The sequence below is a fragment of the Leuresthes tenuis genome, unplaced genomic scaffold (assembly GCF_036924035.1).
Source record: "Leuresthes tenuis unplaced genomic scaffold, fLeuTen1.0.hap1 SCAF_1, whole genome shotgun sequence".
In the NCBI taxonomy this organism is placed as follows: Eukaryota; Metazoa; Chordata; class Actinopteri; order Atheriniformes; family Atherinopsidae; genus Leuresthes; species Leuresthes tenuis.
The window spans coordinates 9,856,350-9,879,488 of NW_027325355.1; the positions used below are offsets into that span (position 1 = coordinate 9,856,350).

Consider the following 23,139-nt stretch of genomic DNA (forward strand, 5'->3'; position numbering starts at 1 on the left):
CTACACCTGTGGCAGCACCTGCCTCTCATCAACACTGGCTGCATTTAAGACTGCTCCTGTCATCTCCGTCGTGCCGGATTGTTCTCGTGTCACGCCAGACTTTCCAGCGGTCCTTTCTGGCCTGATCTCCTGTTGCCAACCTGCCTGTTTCAGCTCTGGCCTGGATATTACCTCAGTCTTCTGTCTCCGACAACGAGTTCTGTCTGTTCCCTTCTGTTTTTTGTCACAGCTCTTTACTGGACCGGTCTATAAGTTCAGCCATTAACAACTTACTACCTGTCTGCCTGTGCTGAGTGTGGATTCAAACCATACCCATGACCATTTCAGTGTGTAAAGGACAAGCCTAAGCTGGACACCCGTGATCTCCGTAGGTTACGCCGTGAACAAGGGATTACTGTGGGAGACCTTTGTCAAGAACTACAATACACAGTTCCATTCACAAACTTTACTGTGCAGAAAAGAAGCCTTATGTTAACCTCGTCCAGGGGTGGCGTCCACTTCTCTGGGCTCAGGGGCATCTGGGATGGACCATCAGACAGTGGAAACATGTACTGTGGTTAGACCAATTAGTATTCCCGATCTTTGTTTATGCATTTGTCAGACGCTTTTATCCAAAGTGACTGACAAATGAGGATATAACATACAGCTAACATCAAAGCTAATTATAGCTTCATAGAAGGAAACAAGTTGTCAGAGCTGACAGGGAGGACACTGTAGAGGGAAGTACAGGGTAAGTGCTAAGATAGGAGATGCTGTCTGAGTTTGGGTTTTTCTAATTTCAACAGTATATAGCTAGCTAAAACCAGACTGGTGTAAAAATATCCTTTTTATAAGGCTGTACAGCGCATCATGTAGAAGACAGACACGGATTACGACAGAGGCTTTTCCGCCACAGAGTTGATTCTCAAGTCAAGTGCGTGCTCAAAGAAAAAAGCTTGGACACTCCAACGAGTAAAAGGAACACAGGTGAACTTATACAATACTGTATTAAACACACATAAGAAAATAAACAATTTACAAACCCTACCGGCAGTTACTTTTGTTCCCTTTTTTTAAAATGTCTTAACTGGGTGCACCCTAAATAAAACATCGGCCTCTCAGTTACTGGTGCGCTGGTATCATTGATCAGATCAGCAGCTGGCTTCAGAATTATAGCCTGTGACACGTATGAAGCCACCGCCGGGTGCTCAATAGTCTTAATTTTGGCCCTCATGTTGTACCATACCCTCAAGTTCCGTGATGAGTCTCTGCCTGAAGTGGAGGAGTTTAAATAGCTTAGGATCCTATCAAATCTAAAATGAATTTCAATTTTAAGTGTCAAATACTCTGGAAGAAAAATCTGTTAAAACTCAAAGTCCCCAAAGACGAAGTAACAATTGTATCAATCTACTGAGAGTAAAATAAATAAAAGTGACAAATAGTGTATAAAGAAATGTTAAAAAGAATAAAATATTTCAGATACAATTTCTAAAAAAAGTGGAGTTTCCGATTTATAAAAAAAAAAAAGTGAACATTCACATACTAAATACAAATAGAATGTAAAAAAAAGAAAAAGTGATTTTTGGAAAAATTTAAAAATTAGACATTTCAGATACAAAGTCCAACATTGAGACTTCAAAAAATCATGTAAAATATCAAATTTCTGAGATCAGAAATCACTAATTCTATAATTGCACAGCATCAGGATGAACCCTGGCTGCTCAGCAAATTTCTGCTCATTGGAACAGAATCAGTGAAGATCTGTCAGCAGGTTGGAAATTCATCTTGGCTGATAGCAGCTCAGTGATTCCTCTCTAATATCACAGTTTGTCACATGTGCAGCAAAATAACTGCAGCTGACAGCAACTGAATGGTCTCAGTGGAAGTGAGCTGCAGAGAAACACAACATACTGATATTCAGTGTGAAGCTTTGACTGGAAACACACAGAAAAACAACATCCTGGAAGAATGGCACCTTCCATCTTTAAAGGACTGGAAGAGGAAGAAGTTTCCAAGGAATCATTTAGAAGAGTTTCAAACAGAAACTGACTGAATCCATGAATCTGAAAAGGTGTTTCTGAGTGAAAGAGACAGACATGTACAGACTGAACTATCTGTTCAACAGTGATTCTCTGACAGGAGGAAACTCTTTATACTCAACACAGAGACACTGAGGAACCAAGTGGCCAGAACCAGAACCCAAATCCAGGATGCAGAGGTTCTTCAGTGAATGTGGTGCTGGAGGTGTGGAGGTGGATCAGTGTGTCAGAGGAGACTCTGTAGAAGGACAGAGTGCCAGCAGGACGGTCCACATACACTGCTGCTCTGTTAGAGACAGAGGAGGAGGAGGAGGAGATGGATGTTCGTATGTCTTTGTGCCAGATACAGTAACCTAAACGATCAGAGCAGCTCAAACTCCAGGAGTGATCATTGTATCCAAACATACACTCTCTGCCTCCTCTTCTTCTGATTCCTCTGTAACTCACTGATATAAAAACATCTCCTCTCCACTCGACCTCCCAGTAACAGCGACCAGTCAGAATATTTCTACACAGAAGCTGAGACCAGTCATGAAATCTGTCTGAATGATCAGGATATGACTGAACCTCCTCCACACGTGTCACCTTCCTGTTGTTGTCAGACAGTTCCAGTTTTCTGTTCACTGTGTTTGTGTCGATTGTGAGTTGACAGGAATCTGATGGAGAGAACAAACACAATCCAGCTGCAGTTATTGATCTATCATCTGTTCACTTTGATCAATGAGTGATGTGACAGTGTGAAGATGGTTGGATGTCATGAATCAGATGAAGAACACACTTACACTTCCTCAGACCTGGTGTCAACCATCGTTCTCCAGCAGGCTCCACCCTGAAAGGAGGAGGGGGGTCAGAGCAGCACAGTCTCTATCAGCATGCAAACATGGACATTACATGGCTCTCACACACATTGTTCTACACTGAGAAAGAGTGTACAGCCCCATTTCAAAAACACATAAATATCCCTTTAACTGGATGAATAAAGTCTCTGAATCTGCTGAATATGTTTCCTTACAGGCTGTGCATTAACCAGGAGATGATTGCTGGTATGTATGTTTTCTTTGTGGTCCGTTTATCTCAGAAAAGACATGATAACCCTCCATCATTCTGACAGATCCACGCTGTTTTAAGGGGACACCTGCTAATGCTGGCAGACATTTCCTCCTCCTCCTTACAGAGGTTTTCTCCTCCCTCGCTGCTCGTCATCACTTCTAACCAGCTCATGAGCCGGTGAAAGGAAAAGGAGCGGACTGTGTCTGAAGTTATGGAAATAAGTTATCAAAGTATGTGGACAGTATGGGACGTTTCAGAAGTTTCATCTCCACTTCAGATCAGACTTAAATTACACTGAAAATATTTGTGTGCACGGTCTGAAGAATGTGTGAAGTGTGCAATTCTCTTTATTTAATGTAGGAACATTTGTATGAGTGGTTTGTATATCTGTATGTGAGATGGAATCTAGACCCACCCAGGTGGACCCTGCCCTCTCACCCTGTGGCTGTTGGGATAGGCTCCAGCTCCTGTGACGATGAATGAATTTAGCAGGTATAGAAAATGGATGAATGGATTTATGCATCTGGTCCCTGAACTTTGGGATAATTTTGGATGGCATTAAAACTTTATTATTTGGACACTGTAACAGGGAACCTGTTTGGTGTAAACTAAAAGCAACATTTAAACAAACAAGTACTTTAAACCAACAGTGAAGCCTGAAGATGTAAAAGTAATGGTTTGGGTCTGAAGCAAGGCCTGGTCAACTGTCCATCATAGAATCCAACATGAATTCTTCATCATTTCAGAGGCTGTTTGAGGAAAATGTGAAAGATTGGAAAGATCTGTCTTCTTGGGTGAGTTGATGTTGAACAGAGGATCTCAAGCTACGAGCTTAAGTGTAGGGCTGGATCAGTTCACAGATGTCGGGAGGAAACTGTCCATGCAACGCTCTCAATGTCAAAACCAAAATTTTATAATTTATGCGTTAAAATACAGGAAGCCAATGAAGAGATTTTAAGACGGGGGTAATGTAGGCTCTTCTGTCAATGCTTGTCATGATACTCACAGCAGAATTTTGTACAAGCTGTAAACAAGTCAAATACTTCTTACTTAGACAGGTGAACAGCTGACTGATGTTTAACATGAACATGATCACATAGTGAGATGTAAGCTGTATCTCTGTAAGAGGAAAACAGTCTCACACAGTTTTTCAACCTTTATGCTGAAACTAATGTTTTTGTACTGCAGACCAACATAAAGCTGTTAAATGTTCTGTGTAAAGATCTGCCTGAGTGAACAAAGGAAAAAGGCTCCTACATTTATTTTCATATAAAACTCAGAACCAGCATGAAGGAAAAACACAGGGCTGAGTGAAGCACAGAAAACATCTCTTCCTCCTCCATCAGACATTGTGTGATGCTGCAGCAGACCTCTCCATACCTGAGAGTTTCCAGCTTCCACTGTGGATCCTCCAGTCCAGCTGATAGCTGCTTCACTCCTGAGTCTCCTGGATGGTTGTAGCTCAGGTCCAGCTCTCTCAGATGGGAGGGGTTGGAGGTCAGAGCTGAGATCAGAGAAGCACAGCCTTCCTCTGTGATCAGACAGCCTGACAGGCTGCAGAAAACAACACAAAATGGCAGATACTGAGAGAACTGCTCTGAAACTGAAGCTGAATGTGATCAAATGTGACATCACACACAGTGTTTGAAGCACCTTCTCTGAACACTTCTTCTTTATTTTGGTGTTGTTTTAATTGGAGACCCCAACTTCTGTATATTAATTCACTTTCCTGAAAATTGATCCTAAAACCTCACGTCATCCCCAAAGTAAACTGAGAGCAGTTCCAGAACCACATGGAGTAGATGCTTCATTGTGTTTACAGTCCCTATATAGTCAGAATTTGTTCTCAAACTTACTCAGTCTAAGTGTTACTGGGACTGAGTTAAAAACATTTTTCTGACAAACTTTCTCAGTTAGATTTTTTTCTTTTCTGTAATCAGTTTCCTGTAGATGTTTATGCATTTAACAGACACTTTTATCCAGAGACTCTAAAGCCTTCATGCCCATGGTACCAAGCTGAATGTTTTTTTTGCAAACAGTGAAAAAAAAAAAGACTGGACTACATTGTTGTCCACCGGTTTTAACCAGTTACAAAATGCTTGCATTTCTCGCCAAGCGTTAAATTTACATTTTCCCATAAAACATGAAATGGGTAAACTAATGTTAAAAACAAACTTCTTGTGTTGCTTCTGCTTGGCTTGGTGTCCTTGTCTGTGTGGTGGCCTGTGCTGTCGCAAAGTGACGTGATCAGACCCGGAGCAGTTGAGTTCTCAATTATTGGTTCCACCACTCTTTATTTAGGCTACGTTATTTAATCAAAATAATGGTGGTGAAACTTCTGAGGAGAATGCGATACGGAGAAGTTACATATTGCACAAGTTTTAAGACCCATATATAAAAATTCAAGACATTTTTAAGTGTTTTTAAGGTATTATTTCCAAATTCATAAATTCAATGCTTTTAAGACTTTTTAAGACCCCGCGGGAACCCTGTCTTAGGTCTTTATGAGGAGTTTGTTGATTCTTCAGGAAACACTTGAGAACAAGGTCTGCTCTGATGTGCAAACATTCATATGAGTTGGTGAGTTACCTCAATGTCGTAATTTCACTTTTTTTTAATAGTTTAGTTTGTATTGTTGTTGGTATTGATTTTTCCTGCTATGATTGCTGAAACGTAACATTTGTTATACAAAGGAATCAAGAGAACATTGGTTTTCTCACAGTCTGTCACATGTGCAAACATTAATACACTTTAGAGCTGTTTGAATTACAAGTAGTTCAAATAAATCTGAAAGATCATTTAGAGCATGTACACTGTCTCCAACAACATTTTCAGTCAAAGTCAAAAGAAATATTAAAAAATCATCTGTGATTAAAAACTAATGAAAAAAAATGACATTTGGAAATATAATGAAAAATTCTAATTTAAACACCATCACTGGGTTAAAAAAAAAACACCAACAGCAGACACCATCCTGAAAGGGTCAGCTGTTCATCCATGACTGTAAAGCAGAATTGAAATGATCAGCAGTTGAACAGTTGAATGAATCCTGACCTGAGAGCCTCCAGGTTACAGTTTGGACTCTTCAGTCCAGCAGAAAGCTGCTTCACTCCTGAATCCTGCAGGTTGTTGTTACTCAGGTCCAGTTCTGTCAGACTGGAGGACTGGGAGCTGAGAGCTGAGGATAGAGCTGCACATCCTTCATCTGATAGGTTACAGCCACTCAGTCTAAGGAGAGAATAACAGGGAAAGAATGAAGTTATACCCGTTCAATCCAACTCATGATCATAGGGATGGAGCCTATCCCAGCTGTCACTGGGTCAGAGGCAGGGTACATGCTCCACAGGTCGCCAGTCCATCACAGGGACACACATAGACAAAGCAGACAAACAACCACACACACGCGCACACTCATTAATTAAATTTTTCTAATAAAATGAATAATCATTCATAAGGTGTTGCCATTCTTGCAGCATGTTTCTTTCCTCTTTATGTAAACTGATCTGATGTAACTGTTTGCTGTGAATCTGTGTTATCTACAAACTGAAATTATCTGAGAAATAACTTAGTTATTTTCTCTGCTTTTAACAAGTAAACAGAATATTTAAAACACATTTATCTCTGTACTTACAGAGCTTTGCTGGAGGCTTTGACCACTGGCAGCAGCCTCAGAAGAGCCTCCTCTGAAGCAGAGAATTTCTTCAAGTCAAACACATCCAGATCTTTTCCTGATGACAGTAAGATGAAGACCAGAGCTGACCACTGAGCAGGAGACAGTTTATCTGTGGAGAGACTTCCTGAACTCAGGGACTGTTGGATCTCCTCCACTAGAGAACGATCATTCAGTTCATTCAGACAGTGGAACAGATTGATGCTTCTCTCTGCAGACAGACTCTCACTGATCTTCTCCTTGATGTAATCGACTGTTTCCTGATTGGTCTGTGAGCTACTTCCTGTCTGTGTCAGCAGGCCTCGTAGGAGACTCTGATTGGTCTGCAGGGAAAGACCCAGGAGGAAGCGGAGGAACAGGTCCAGGTGTCCATTTGGACTCTGTAAGGCCTTGTTCACAGCACTCTGGTAGAAGAGAGTCTCTTTTAGTGTTTTAGACTTCTGAGACTTTGATTGTTCTCCCATCAGGTTGACTCCAGAGCTGATGAAGGTCAGATGGACATGAAGAGCAGCCAGAAACTCCTGAACACTCAGATGGATGAAGCAGAACACCTTCTCCTGGTACAGCCCTCTCTCCTCTATAAATATCTGTGTGAACACTCCTGAGTACACTGAGGCTGCTGAGATATCGATGCCACACTCTGTCAGGTCTGATTCATAGAAGATCAGGTTTCCTTTCTGCAGCTGCTCAAAAGCCAGTTTTCCCAGAGACTCAATCATCTTCCTGCTCTCTGGACTCCAGTGTGGATCTGTCTCAGCTCCTCCATCATACTTGACCTTCTTCACTTTGGCCTGAACCACCAGGAAGTGGATGTACATCTCAGTCAGGGTCTTGGGCAGCTCTCCTCCCTCTCTGGTTTTCAACACATCCTCCAGAACTGTAGCAGTGATCCAGCAGAAGACTGGGATGTGGCACATGATGTGGAGGGTTCGTGATGTCTGGATGTGGGAGATGATGCTGCTGGCCTGCTTCTTATCTCTGAATCTCTTCCTGAAGTACTCCTCCTTCTGTGGGTTAGTGAACCCTCTGACCTCTGTCACCATGCCAACACAGTCAGGAGGGATCTGATTGGCTGCTGCAGGTCGTGTGGTTATCCAGAGGCGAGCAGAGGGAAGCAGTTTCCCCCTGATGAGGTTTGTCAGCAGCACATCCACTGAGGTGGACTCTGTAACATCAGTCAGGGGCTCCTTGTTGTGGAAGTCCAGAGGAAGTCGACACTCATCCAGACCGTCAAAGATGAACACAACCTGGAACTCTTCAAAGCTGCAGATTCCTGCTTCTTTGGTTTCAGTAAAGAAGTGATGAACAAGTTCCACCAAGCTGAACTTTTTCTCTTTCAGCACATTCAGCTCTCTGAAAGTGAATGGAAACATGAACTGGATGTCCTGGTTGGCTTTGCCTTCAGCCCAGTCCAGAGTGAACTTCTGTGTTAAGACTGTTTTCCCAATGCCAGCCACTCCCTTTGTCATCACTGTTCTGATTGGTTCATCTCTTCCAGGTGGGAGTTTAAAGATGTCTTCTTGTCTGATGGTTGTTTCTGCTCTGCCTGCTTTCCTGGATGCTGTTTCAATCTGTCTGACCTCATGTTCATCATTGACCTCTCCAGTCCCTCCCTCTGTGATGTAGAGCTCTGTGTAGATCTGATTCAGAAGGGTTGGGTTTCCTGCTTTAGAAATCCCCTCAAACACACACTGGAACTTCTTCTTCAGAGCAGATTTATGTTGGAAAACTGGGTCAAAAAGTTCTAAATAAACAACAAATAAGATCAGACAATACAATACACAGAAAATCTTCAAACTTTTCATTTCTCTGAGAATGAGTATTTGAACATGTGTTGTTCTGTGTGTTGAGACATCAGTAAATGTGTCATTTATCCAGCAGGTTAAATCTTTAGAGAAATCCTCTTACTGCTCTGCAGACGGTCAGCCAGCTCCTCCTGCTTCATTCTCCTCAGGAAGTGAACTGTGATCTTCACTAATGCCTCTCTGCTCCACCTCTGCTCTTCATCCTCATCCTCCCTCTGACACTCTAAGCATTCTGGGTAATCTGCACTCAGATCCTTCTGCATCTTCTTCAGCTCCTCCTTCACAAAAGTGACCATGTTGTCCTCCAGCAGCTGGAACAGAATACTATATGAATGAGCCAATCAGACTGAAATCATGGAGCCAAACATCAGATCCATGTTGGACACACTGACAATCCACTGGTCTACAAAGTGCAGCATGGAGATGACTGTGAACAGAACAGATGGAAAAGTAGTTGTTGTAGATGTACAGACCATAAATATGGAGTCCAGCTGTGTTTGATGCTGCTGGGCAGACTGACCACTGGGAACCTCTGAGCTCTGCTGGTCCACTCTGTGGAGGAATCATGAAGAATGAGCTCACATTCTGTCTGTCCACACAGAGACAAACACAAGGTAAAGCTCCATGAAGTGATGTGTGGATGTGAACAGTGAATCAGAGGACTCCCTGTAGTGGGAAAGCTTTACTAGTCCTGCTGATCCCACTGAGAATCAACAGCTCAGTCTGCAGCTGCTTGGAGCTTTCAGCTCACTTTGGTTGGATCCAACAGCTCTCAGCAACCCCTTCAGAAAGCTTTCCCTCCCTGCTGAAGTGCCCTGGAGCAAGGCAGCCAGAGCCAGTGTGTGCTTGGATCAAACTGGTTATACTGGTATGTTCCCAGTGTTAGACAGATAGATGTTTAAAACAGAGTCGTCACTGAAGGAACTTTATCTGTCAGTAAAGTTGTACTGAAGATGTAAAAAATAAATTAAATGCTTTATTTTCTTTCGTTCATCTCTAAACTATTCCAGTACCTTTGAACATCTGGGTTGTGCCTTTTCCTTGGAGTATGTTTTATAGACCGGTCAGTCTTCTGGGACTCAGAGCTGGATTTAGGTTCAGGTGAGCCTGGTTTTTCCAGCTTCCTCCTAAAGAACACAAAATAATATCTGCACTCCACTCAAAAGACAAAAAGGCATGTAACATATGAACATAGAAATGAATGTGAAACAGAGCTGAGCTCACATTAAACTCATGTTGGAATAAAAACTGTTCAAACTGACTCATTTTACTGTTCATGGTGATGGAGCTCTTAAGTTGCTACTGTTCATTTTACTCTGTTACAACATTTACACTCAGCTCACCTCTTAAAGGATGGATGCTGGTCTGATTTGAATGTAAGAGGAGGATCCTTTGACTGGTCACTCTGCATGGACACACAGCTGGGTCCAGGTTCAGGTCCAGATGCTAGTCTCTCATGGATCCTGATAGAGAAAAACACTTGTTTTATTAGAGCTTACCTGTTCAGTATTCATGTGTAATGTGCACGGAACCTGGAGAGTGGCCACAGAAGGAAGCAAAAATTATTTCTAACACATTAAGTGTTTTCCCCTTATCGATCAGGTGATAGAGACAGTAAGAAGCTGCTGCTAAACCAAAACATGTTGCAGTAGCTTTCATCACATTGTAGTAGTCTTTGTACCTTGTTCAATTTTTAAATTTCTAGTTTTTGAGAGATGTTTCTTCGTTAGTTTGGAATCTTTGCGGCTTGATTATTTCCCTGAATACTTTGGATTTCTTTTCACTGATGTTATGGAGAGTAACAATGCAGATGAAACATTGTCAAGAATGTTATGAATGTAAAAAACAGCTAACATGGATGAGATTGGAGCTCTCACCAGGACACAGCAGTGATATAGAAAATGCAGTATGTGTTTGACCAGGAGAAAATACTGGACTCCACCACCTCTCTACTCAGCTTTTAGATGATGTGGGCAGACGGCGGCAGCAGCTAAATAAACAGTGGGTGTATTAGAGTGATTGTCATCCTGGAACTGTGAACGTATGTTACTCTAATACAACATTTACATTACGTTTGGGCATGATTAATCGACGAATTGATAACTGATTTCGTTGATCACTTTATTTATTCATGTATTAATTTTTTTTTCAAATCGATTAAATGCGTGAAGGTACCTATGCATCCCGGCAACATCAGTCCCCTCAGAGCGGGTGTTTTCAGCAGCTAGACTGACGGTCACCAGAGTGCAGTTGAGTCTGACCCCAGAGCATGTTAACATGCTTATCTTTATCAACAAAAATCAGTAGACTGGTGCTGAAGTTGTATGCGAGTTAGGCCTACTAGTTATTTTTCCTAATAGTTTGGCTTTGTTAAGTAGCCTTAACTGTTAGGTAGGCTATCTCTCTCTCTCACCCTTTTTTTAGGCTCGGTGCCTTTTGGATAGTTTTTAAGTTACGTTTTGACAAAACCTGTCAAACCTAAGTATTATTATGTTTTTGGTTAAGTTATTGTTTAACATGTTTTTATTATTATTATTATTATTATTATTACGTTGGAACAAAATATTGTCAATTGTGTTGGCTGGCAGCTGCAAGCTCCTCTGCTTTAGAGCTGTCAGGGACTGGTGGAGAGGTAGGACCCGGATGCAGCTCTTTTAGTTAAAAGGTTTATTCCAAAACAACACAAGAACAGGGAGCAAAGGCAAAAACAAAGTGCGGCAGAGCCGGATCAAAAATACTTAACTATGAAAACAAAACAAGACTATGAGGCAAAGCCAGACTTAACTCTCTGTGGCAAGGCATGAAAGGTTAGTGAGGATTCTGCAGTGACTGAAAGGAAACCAGGAGGCTAAATACTGTGGAGGGAGTGATCAGTAAATGAGGTGCAGCTGTGAACAATGAACCAGGTGACATGAGTGAACCGAACGTGACAGGGGAAAAACATGACTAGAACATAACCTGAAAACATGATTAAACATAAACTGTGACAGAACAGACTGTGACAAGAGCACCACAGCACACATCTTCAAGTTTAACCACTGAACGTCAAGAGTTGTTCTTCTCGTAGTAAAGATCTCATCGAGGAAAAACAAACTGTATTTTGTATTTTCATTGCATTTTTAATGTATAAAAAGTTAAATAATGTATATGAATTAGTAAAATAAAAAAAAAGATTAATCGATAATTTATCGTGAATTCTCCCGACAATCGATTAAGAAAAATTAATCGAATGCCCACCACTAATTTACATACAACTCACCTTTTTGCATCTGAACGTGGGTCTGCTTTGTACTTAGTAGGGAAATAAGTGGACAGGTTGCTCTGCATGGATACACAGCTGGGTCCGGGTCCAGGTCCAGGTTCAGGTCCAGGTTTGAGTCTCTGGTGGATCCTGAGAGAAAAAAACTTGTTTTCTTCAAACTAAATGTAGCAGTAGGTCACGAGGAAGCAGTGAGAGCAGAGACCAATCAGAGGAGACAGGAACTGAGGAGATGCTGATTAATAGCAGGTGTGACTCAAAGTCTCACCCTCCTCAGATCCTTTGTGTGCACTGGCTGTGACTGTTGACTCTGCTCTGTGGTAAAATGGACTTTTAGCATTGTTTTATAATCTGTATCGTATTTAATTGTTAGGGTAATGCCAGCATGCACCCTGAAGTATGTGTATTTTAATGATTTTAATTGTGGGTCTGTCATTTGTTTGTAGGACTGAACCTTGGCTGTTTAAGCACAGAGGCGCAGTACTGATTACGGTTTATTTTAGTTTCGCATTTTAGATTTTAACTACACTGATTTTTTATTTAATTTTTTAATAGTTTTAGATTTGTGTTTGCTTAGTTTTAGAATTTCAAAGTTCTGTCTTCCTCTGTTTCTAGTGTTGTGGCTGGTGGGGTCCTCCATTCCCCGGGGTGGTTGCGATGCTGGGAGTTCACTTTAGATGGTGATATGATTTGTGGTTGCACATTGAATTAGTGTGGTGTCTTTATTTGAAGTGTGTTGAGTTTGTTTTTTATATTTAGTATACCCTGTGTCTGAGGCAGTGAGTTTTACTCATTGTACAATAAATGGCAGATGAAGTCCCTGTGTGTTCTCTAGGTTACAGAAAGTATTCGGTGATAGTGTTTGAGTCTGCATGAGACGGCCTGTCAGAGAGTCAGTACGTGTGTTTCCATCAGCCTGTTTAGATGCGCATCGAGAAGTATCGCATTGGAAAATTCTGATGGAAACGCCATAATTCGAATTAAAATCCCCTGATTCGCACAAATGAAAATATGCTCGCAAGCGCCGGGTTCTGGTTGATTCGAAAGGGATGGAAACAGCTGTGTTCGTATCAAGTTTGACTTGATACGCACTTTCACCCCAACTGCTTCCAGTGTTTGCGGGTCACTCACAAGACAAACAAACATGTCGGAAAACGGAAAGTTTGTGTGGACGGAGGAAGATGGCGTTTTTAACTTTAAGGAGAAACAAATAACCGCTATCTTTGACAGTAAACAGCAGAGAAATGCCAGCATGTATCAAGAACTCCGGGTCGGGAAGCCGGTAAAACGTTTACAGGCTGGTTGTCATGCCAACCTGCCGAAAACTCGCGAGTTAGTTTTCACCAAAGTCCATAGTTTTGATGGAAACGCACATGATTCGAATTTCTTTTAATGCGCTATTCCCAATCATTCAAATCACTTTTGGATGGAAACATGACTCGTGTGGCTGCTGTGGAACAATGTTACAGCTCCCCCTTGTGGCAGCTCTGCCACTCTGCAGGCAGACGTCAGCAAGTGTGTGAAACTGGAAGCTGGATGTAATTTTACCTGAGAGAAAACAGGAAGACTTCAGCTCTGAGCTTTCAGTATGGTTCCCTGACTCAGTCTTTACTGTTTGTGTGATCAGATTCATTCTGCTCTTTCAGAGACAAACTACAGCTGCACCACACTGGAAAACACTGTCTGTGTCCGAAATCACTCCCTAACCACTATATAGTGACCATTTTCCCGGTAAATTGCTTGTAGTCAGCTGTTGGCTGACAGGCACGAGACAAATTAATGAGTTGTGGAGCAGTGCAACAGTCACGAAGCCAGTTTATTCCATTATTTGTTTTATTACACATTTCAAAACCAGACAATTTAAATGGCTTTGTTTTAAAAAAAAAAAAAAAAAAAAGAAAAAAAAAAGGCATATAATTAAACATTACAGTAGGTTATACTTGTGACTTGCTGTTACTAAAGAGCCAAGAGAATAAAATATGCTTAAATAGTAAACTAAATACAAAAATAAAAATTACAGGACAGTAATCAAAATCCACTAATTTAACATAAATGCAGTAGTAAAGGGACAAGTATTGTGTGAGACACATTGTGGTATGTTTTAATTGTACGACAGCGATGACGTAATTACCGGCGCCAAGAGTAGTGTCCGAAAGTGTCAAAGATTTTTTCTGTTGTGCTCACTATATTGTCCACTACATTTATCTCCCTATGTATGGAGTAGGGAATGAGTGAGTGAATTTGGACACAACCACTGAACCACTTTGAATATTTGATTTTTCTGGAATATAAAGTGTCAGATAAAAAAAAAAATAGATCTTTTCACCAGATCACATGAGAAGGTTTATTAGGAGAGAATTAATAACAGATCAGTTACTAACATTACTGGGTTGATTTGGTCATTTTGTTCTCGTTTCTTCAGAAGGTCGTTTTAAACTGACTTCATTAAACACAACGTGTGAGAACGTAATATTTCTACATCAGCCGCCCTGTTCACTACATAATCGGCTCCTGTGAAAAAGCCACATCAGTGGACAGATATTCAGCAATATTCTCCCTTTGTTTTAATAAAGAGCTGCAGGACTGAACTAAAATATCACATTACACACATGATGCAGCTAATTAGTCTCATCAGAGACATCAAGAACTGATCCAAGTCTCAACTAATTCAGCTGAAAACTGGTTATCATCTGAAACATGATGCAGCCTCCACTGAATACTGACAGATACTCACTTTTGGGCTGATGGAACATCATGTTGGAAATCAATAATCTGATCCTTTGACAGGTCGCTCTTAAAGGACACACAGCTGGGTTCAGGTTCTGGTTCTGGTTCAGGTTGGTTCCTGTGAATAAAGGTGGTTTGGTGATGTGAGTGCTGAGCTCTGACATGGAGAAGAGTCATGGACAGTTAGAGATGGTCATCTCACCTCTGAGCTTTGCTCTGGCTCTCATGTTCCCCACACAGAGTGGTTTTAGTGTCCTCACACTGATCCATGCTGCTGAATTCACATCAATTCACACACACTTTCTACCTTCATCTGCAGAGGAAACAAATCATTCATCTGCAGAGGGAACTCAAATCCTCCTCTTCATGTGTCAGTGGATCTTATGCTCTGATAATAAAGACGTGTTTCAGTCATAAACTCATCAGAAATGTGTTGTTTTAACAGTGGACACATATGTTCAGCATTCAGCTTTAAGGATGAGATGTTAGAGGCTGATCTCACAGTCTGAGCGTAGAAACATGATCCATGAGTTAGAATTCAGGGTCTGTGCACACAGAAGAACCTCAGAGGAAGCAGGAATACAACATGGTGTCTAACCAAACCGCTGCATGATGACAGCTTCACATTCTCAGTATCAGACTTAGATCTAAGGATCTCCTGTTCATGCATTTTTCTTCATTACTTTAAGAACTGCAGAGATTCTTCATCACTTGGAGACTTCGTTAAACTTCTTCTGTTCTTTTATCCAGAAACAAAGACTGTTCTCTCTCCTTTCAAAAACAGTCATAATGCTCGGGCCTTATTTGCTACAGTTGACAGGCTAACAAACCCTCCTGTGTCAGTGGCAACTGAACTTCATTCCACCATGGCCTGCAATGACTTTGCCAAATTCTTCATAGACAAAGTCCAAAATATTAGACAAGCAGTTGGTACATCGGCAGCAGGTTCAGCATATGTACTGTGTCCACCGAAAACCGGTTTAAACGCCATGACACTATTTCAACCCATTAACAGTAAAGATCTTACGTCACCTGAACTCCTCCTCTTGCTGTTTAGACATCCTAACAACAGGTTTTTTCAAAGGGGTCTCAAAGACTTTGGAGTCAGACCTGTTACTGATTGTGAACTTGTCCTTAACGTCAGGTGTGTTTCCAGAGCCACTAAAAACAGCTGTAATTAAACCTCTGCTGAAAAAGGACAATCTTGACAAGACGCAAATGAATAACTACAGGCCCATCTCAAATCTCCCATTTTTAAGTAAGATCATTGAAAAAGTGGTTTTTCAACAGCTTAATTACTTTTTAACACAAAATAACTGCTATGATACCTTCCAGTCAGGCTTTAGACAGCACCACAGCACTGAGACTGCTCTGACCAAAGTGTTTAATGACATATGTCTGAATACAGACAGTGGAAAAATGTCAGTCTTAGTTTTACTGGATCTCAGTGCTGCCTTTGATACAGTTGACCACAATATATTACTCAAACGACTGGAGAACTGGGCTGGTCTTTCCGGAACTGTACTAAACTGGTTTAAAACATACTTAGAGAACAGGAAGTACTTTGTGTCAATAAGTAACTTTACATCTGAGTACATGTGGAGTTCCCCAAGGTTGCATCCTGGGACCTCTTCTGTTTAACAGCTACATGCTCCCACTGGCACAGATTATAAAAAAAACAACCAAATAAACTACCATAGCTATGCAGATGACACACAGATATATATTACAATGTCACCAGGAGACGGTAAATGCATTGAGGAGATTAATGACTGGATGTGCCACAACTTCCTCCAGCTAAACAAAAACAAAACTGAGGTAATTGTCTTTGGAGCCAAAGATAAACGATTGAAAGTCACCACAGAGCTTCAATCTATAAATCTAAAAACTACCAACCAGGCCAGAAATCTGGGTGTAGTGATGGACTCAGACCTAAATTTGGACAAACCCATTGAGGCAATAACAAAGTCAGCCTACTATCACCTTAATGATATATCAAGGCTAAAAGATCTGATGTCTCAGCAGGACCTGGAAAAACTAGTCCATGCATTCATCTTTAGTAGGCTTGATTATTGTAACAGCATCTTTACAGGTCTACCTAAAAAGTCAGTTAGACAACTGCAGCTCATCCAGAACTCAGCTGCTCAAGTCCTCACGAAGACCAAAAAAGTGGAGCACATCAGTCCAGCTCTGAAGTCTTTACACTGGCTGCCTGTCCATCAGAGGATAGACTTTAAAGTTCTGATGCTGGTCTATAAAGCTCTGAATGGTCAAGGACCAAAATACATCAGTGACCTCCTGACCCACTATGAACCTTCCATACCCCTCAGGTCATCTGGATCCGGTTTTTTATCAGTTCCCAGAGTCAGAACCAGACATGGAGAAGCTGCATTCAGCTTCTATGCTCCACATATCTGGAACAAACTCCCAGAAAGCCTCAGATCAGCTGAAACACTCAGTGTATTTAAGTCCAGGTTGAAGACACATCTATTTTCAGCTGCATTTGAATAAGCTTGAGTTTCAAAACGGAATCATATTTTAACTATTATTTTATCTTTCATATATATCATTTTTTCAGATTTTATCTATTGTTCTTATTTCTTTCTCTTGCTTAAATTTTAAATTATGCTTTTTATTTTTTCTGTTTTAATGTCTCTGTAAAGCACTTTGAATCACCTTGTCGTTGAATTGTGCTTTACAAATAAACTTGCCTTGCCTTTCTTCCATCTGCCCGTGATCAGCCTCTGCCACCGCTTCAATCTGAGTCATTTTTCTAACTACTTCCACAGCCTTTATTGTTGCCTGTATTAGTAACAGAATCAGTGTTATCCTTTATGCTCATTTAATCAGAATCATTTTTTTTACTGCTATGTAACTGCTTATGCTGCCACTATTGGACTGTAAGAAATGTTTGAGTTTCGGTATAGAGAAGGATCTTTGTCTCAGAGTCAGAGCCTTAAATAATCACTCATCAATCAAAAAATAAATAAATAAACAAAAAAAAAACTTCCACCTCCACAGGACAGTTACTATTTCAAACATCTATCACCACGACACCGCAAAATGAAACCCAAGAATTCACCAAACCACCCTCTTCAAGAGTCACTGCAACAGCCAAACCAACAGGGGAATTCATTAAACCGTCCTGCTCTCTCAGCTTAGAACTCTCCCCTCCTCACACAGCTAAAACGCACACACCTATGATAGATACCAACAGGCCTATTCTAAAAAAAGAACCGACTGCGATCTGAGCAGTCTAACTATTTTAGGCCGACATTTATACAAAGTTTAACCTTGAACAGCTTCGTTCAGGACTTACTGACACCAGAAGTGACAACATGACGGACAGGCCGAACAGCTGCCTCCTTCGTCCCGACTTCACGGTTCCAGCTGTGAGTCCGGTGCCGTGAAGTTTGGAGCGCAGATTTCTGCTGGAACTGAGCTGCCCACAGCTGATGTTAACGAGTCACACATTAAAAACAGCTGAAATGACCTTCAGATGGAGCTTCACACGGAGAAAATCAGCTGAGCAACAACAGGATGTAAAGGGAAACTAAACTGAGAAGAAACAGTTCTGACCCAAGGAGAGATCAGTTCCGGTGTAGTGCCGAAAAACGACTGCACCCGAATCAGTTCAGAGGAAGTGAGCGTAGGTCTATTCGGGTCAGCTGGCAAGCGCAGCACCAAGAGAAATGTTTTTTTGTTTTTTTTTTACTGTGCAATAGAAATGCTACTGAAAAAGAACAGCATAGATAAAAAGTAACCTAATATTTCCTTAATGTAGGCTAGTAGGTAGATGCTTTATCTTGCCACTTTTATTGTTGTTGTTGTTGTTATCGTTGCAATGTGATTTTACACCGCTTTGACTTATAAATAAAATTATATTTCAATACCCCAGTTTCAATGATTTTATGAAGATTAGAAATAAATGCATAAAAGAAAGAAAGTTTTAACGTCATATTAGATGGCAATCATATAACACAGAATGAGAAATCAGTAAGTGCTATCAGAGGAGGGTAATAACGAGTTACATTTACTTGATTACATTTCCTTCAGTGACCTTTTGGATAGCGTGTACTAGTTTAATTATGAATACAGTAATGCAGTAAATATAGAACTGTAACTGTAACGGTTTGCCTTTACATTCTGCATAACATTCTTTGTGTTTGCCAGATGCATGTACAGTGAATTTGGTCAATATCACAACTTGCAATAAAGAGTTATAGGGTGCAGTCACTTTTCGGCAGGAGAAGCCCTCAATACAATGCATATAAGAATACATTTTTACATTACAATTATGGAAACATCGGGTTACTTTTTTTTTTATCTGCGCTGTTCTTTTTCCGTAGCCTCTTCGCTTGGGCTACAGGACATTTCTATTGCACAGTATTATATCGACAAGTAGACGCTCACTTCCTCTGAACTGATGCGCGTTCCTGTCTACACCGGTGTCTAAGATAGAAATGATATCTTATATCTATATTAAATTAGAGCGTGCTCGCTCAGTACAGCTAGCTCCTCCTTACCAGAGCCTTATAGAAAGTTTTTACACCTCGCTGCTCCTTGCTATGCTTGATATCACCCACGTTATAAGAAAATAACAGTATTCAGGTCACTTAAGTTATTGTTTGATGGTTGCTGTTATCAGTGAGGTTTTTCTAAGTTTCTCATTATTTGCAGCACAATACATGCTTCGATTTGTCTGTAGCCAGCGTAGAGCACTATTATTCATTTCAAAGAGCTGAGAACACCCGCTGAAACACCAAAACAATCGTACTGTAGCCTAAACTATTTCCCAACAAAATCCGTTTTATGATCTTTTAACAATGTTTTGATGTGTCCTGACGTCGGTTACACGAATACTGTGAAGAAGCGGTGTCCAATAACACGCTGTAAGAAGTTTACAACCGCGCCAGATAATCTATTATGAGTTCATTCCAGATTAAATATCAACAAATGCATAACTGTACACAGTATTAAATACATTTAGTCTTGGATCCACTGCAAAAAAGTAACCTACTTTTACTGTGTTATTCAGCAGATATTTCAGATCATCCTTTGTTACTCTTGTACTTATGTAGAGGTTCAGCAGGGAAACGTGCAAATTTCTATTAACACAACTGCATATTAGAGGAGCGAGTGTTTTATTTTATGACTTTTGAATACTCTAGTAAATATGTTGATGATTAATCTGTTTTACGTTTGACTGGAGCTTCCATTTCTCAGCCTGACAGAATCTGTATCCCCTGTCTTTATAGCTTATTTTATATCTTATCACCAGCTGTTCTTATTCCACAGATACTTCAGGAGTACATTGCCTCCTTCCTTTTTTATTTACACAGAAAATACTTTAATCCAAAATTATTTTGGTTAACAACAGCATCCTCTTTTCCAGTGATTTGTTCTGTATCTGGTGAAAATAGAATTTGCCAATAAGCAGCCCATCCCCATATATTCTGCAGTCAAAATGGGACAATAGTGATTCATTACCAGTGGTCTCCATGCTTCCCATTCATGACGAAGAAAAGTGTCCGGTGTTGTCAGCTTCATCCAGAAAACTTGGGCCTCTGGGTTGTTAGTTGGCATCTGTGGAGATCCTGTAGGAGTTGTTAGTGGCATCATAGGAACAGACATGTTATCATATTTATCCGACTGGTCATCTGTCACCTCAAAATAGATGCCATCAGGAGTACATTTGATTTTTGCATTAAGCTTACACAACACATCTCTTCCCAGGAGATTAATTGGTGTATCTGCTGAATATAAAAGAGAAGAATAGATTGTCTTTTCTCCTATTTTCAACGGAACCGGTTCAGTCATTGGTATTATTTGTGTTTTCCCAGAGAAACCTACTGTTCGAATCTTCGAAGCTGAGAGGGGAAGGCTGGCTCCGTCTTTTCCTATACAGGAGTATGTGGCTCCTGTGTCTATCATGAACTGGTGATGCTGGTTATATACAGTTACATCTATTGTGGGTTCAGCATGTGGGCGTTGTGTTAAAATTGGTAAAATCACCTCCCCTTCAGGTTTCTCTGGGCCTCCCTATTGCCAATGTGCTGCTGGACCCATCCATGGTCCATTGTTCTGAGGATTAGCACCTGTTCCAGTGCTTGGGGGTCCTGAACCCGGTTGTTGGGGCTCTGGCCATGGGTTGATCGGGCAGTTCCTCTGCATGTGTCCCGTCTGTCCGCACCCCCAGCACTGCAGTCTTGATTGGAATGAGGGTGCCGTTGAGGCTACCTGTGGCTGTGGTTGATATTGCCCGGGTGGGGGTCCCCCAGACGGTCCTTGGGGCCTCCTCCATCTACCTCGCATGGGAGGGCCACCACGTCCTCTTCCTGCTGCAGGCTGCTGGATGCCTCCCGCTTGGTTGAGGTGCACATGGATTGGAGGGATCTGCTGATTCTGGAATTGACCTGCAGGTGGAGCTGTGGGATATACATTAGGCACAGCAGATGTTGGTTGAACATGAGGTGATGACATGGTGGGTGTAATGACGGGTGCCTGCATTACCCCTCCTTCTGTTGGTCCTCCTTCCACTGGAGCGGCCACACTTACTGCTGCTTGAGGCTTTGGTCTCTCCCTCTCCTTCTTCTGCTTTGCCAATTCACCTATTTGTAGCTGAGTCAGTTTAGTAGCCAGCATCTTACTCTGATCGTCCAGGGCCTGTTTCTCAGCCCTGTGTGCCTTCACATAGTGTATTATATGCTCAGAAAAAACTGGCCAGTCCATTTTCATCAACCCCACCACTGCATTCAACTTATCTTGTACTTCTTTTGGCATGGCGTTTTTCACATACAACATAAACAGAGCTTTTGTTGACTCATTACTGTCCCACTCACTTCCTGTCTCCGCCTTCCACATTCTCTGATAGTTATGCAGGAACTGTGAAGGTCTGTCACTATCCTTCAAACATTCTTTCTCCAATTTAGCTGGATCCATGCGTGAAGGGTACTTCTCTCGTAGGGCCCGCCACACTTGCGGTCGTATCAGGTCGAAAGTTATCGCATCATATTTGTGTGTGGTAGACAACCTGATACATCCAGCCATCCTGAATACTTCTGTGGCGGCTGCCTGTCCTGCTGTCTTTATCAGCAGGGCCTTGATGTCGCCACCCGCCAGCTTAAGTCCTCCAGTGAGTTCTTCAAGCTTCTCGATCCATTTGTCAGCTCCGTCTGTTAAAGGAGTTAGTTTACTTGCAAGTGTCATCATATCCATAAATGACCATGGCACATACCTGAAGCTTTTATTGGGTCCTTTGGCCAGCAGTGGGTGCATTCCAGAGGGGGGTTGTCGCTGTGAGGTCTGCTGCTGTCTTCGCTTGCGCAACTCCATCCTCTCACTTTTGTTTCCTGTCTCCATCAGTAAGTCAAGATCATAAGTTGTCTCTGTGGTCTTAGAGCGTGGGGGTGGTGAACATTCTTTGCCGCACGCCTGCTGACTTTTCAGGTTCTCACGTTCCTGTTCGTATTCCTCGTCTTCATCTTCATCGTCTGCTGGTATGTCTGACCCTTCGCCTTCATCCCGTGAGTCTCTGGCCTCACCTTTGCCAATCGAAAGTTCTGATCCCTCTTCCTTTTCCTGTTCTTCTGACCTTTCCGGTATTGGCCCGGTCGCACCCTGTTGACTCTCTGTCATTAGTCGGTCAATCATTGCTTGGTCTTTTTCTTCTTCCAATATTGTTTTCTTTTTCCAGTTGCCACTATCCTTCCCCGATCCTGTTTTCCTAGGTTCTGCCTCTACATCTACCTCCCTCTGCGTCTTGTGTGTTGATTTCTTATGTGTTCCCTCATCTGCATACTGATGAGATGATGATTCACTTGTCTCCCTCTCCCTGCGTAGTCTACTTTCTGAGTGGTGACGAGATGATGATGAGGCACCTGCCTTCCTGTGTCTGGGTGGCCTAACTTCTTCTTCCTCCTCTTCCTCATTTACTATAATCTTTATTGTTCCTGTAATTATTCCTCCTGCTCTGTTCTGCTCTAGCTGCACAAATTGTCCCGCTCTACCAGGGTTGTAAGGTGGTGGTCTGGGGCCTGTGTTTTTATTTATCATGGGGTTTCTGCTGGCTTCTACTCTGAAATACTGCAGGATGTCTCTCTGCTCAGCATTCTTCTGTTTTTTCTTCATGTGTGTTACATCGTACTTTTTGTCTTTATTTCTCAACTCTTCCTCCACCTCATCACAACATTTTGGATCAAAGCTGCCTTCGAGAGGCCATCGATTTTTACCAGATGTTATCCTGTGCCAACTTTTCATACATCGGATAATTTTGCGCCCGTTTGTTGGATGGGTGACAATGACTAGTTTTGCAGGCGTTATCTCATTTTTCTGCTTACTTTTGTTGGCTCCCATGTTTTATGGCAGTTCACAGCAATCTCCGGGGTAGTGTGGTTACTTATTAACTTTTCCTTCTATCACCTATTTTCTTACACCTGCTTTCTTTCCCACTGCCCCTGCTCTACTCAATGCAGAGCTGATATCTGCACTTTGGTATTTCCCAATTTTTGTTACAACTTCGTTATTCTACTAATAATTATTTTCACTGCTTTATGCTTAATTGGAACTTTTTAGAGATAATATCACCTATCGTGTGTCAATCCGTTACAC

At 41.6% G+C, this 23,139-nt stretch overlaps 3 protein-coding genes across 3 annotated transcripts in view; 1 reads left to right on the plus strand and 2 right to left on the minus strand.

Annotated features, from left to right (window-relative positions):
- LOC140291480 (NACHT, LRR and PYD domains-containing protein 3-like) overlaps positions 1–14,845 on the minus strand; it is a 227,820-nt gene extending 212,975 nt beyond the window's left edge. The window contains exon 1 of the mRNA XM_072379419.1: positions 14,732–14,845. Within this exon, the coding sequence (XP_072235520.1) occupies positions 14,732–14,799 (68 nt within the window). The 5' untranslated portion in view covers positions 14,800–14,845. The remainder of the gene's footprint in view (positions 1–14,731) is intronic.
- Positions 1–23,139, plus strand: part of LOC140292462 (NLR family CARD domain-containing protein 3-like) — a 596,771-nt gene that overhangs the window by 451,435 nt on the left and 122,197 nt on the right. The window lies entirely within an intron of this gene.
- LOC140295295 (NLR family CARD domain-containing protein 3-like) lies at positions 1,874–8,806 on the minus strand. The gene is made up of 6 exons (XM_072379647.1): positions 8,791–8,806; positions 6,700–8,482; positions 6,123–6,296; positions 4,449–4,622; positions 2,801–2,847; positions 1,874–2,674 (listed from the first exon to the last, which is right to left on the minus strand). Exons 1-6 carry the CDS (start codon positions 8,804–8,806, stop codon positions 2,136–2,138), a joined length of 2,733 nt encoding a protein of 910 aa, XP_072235748.1. The 3' UTR covers positions 1,874–2,135.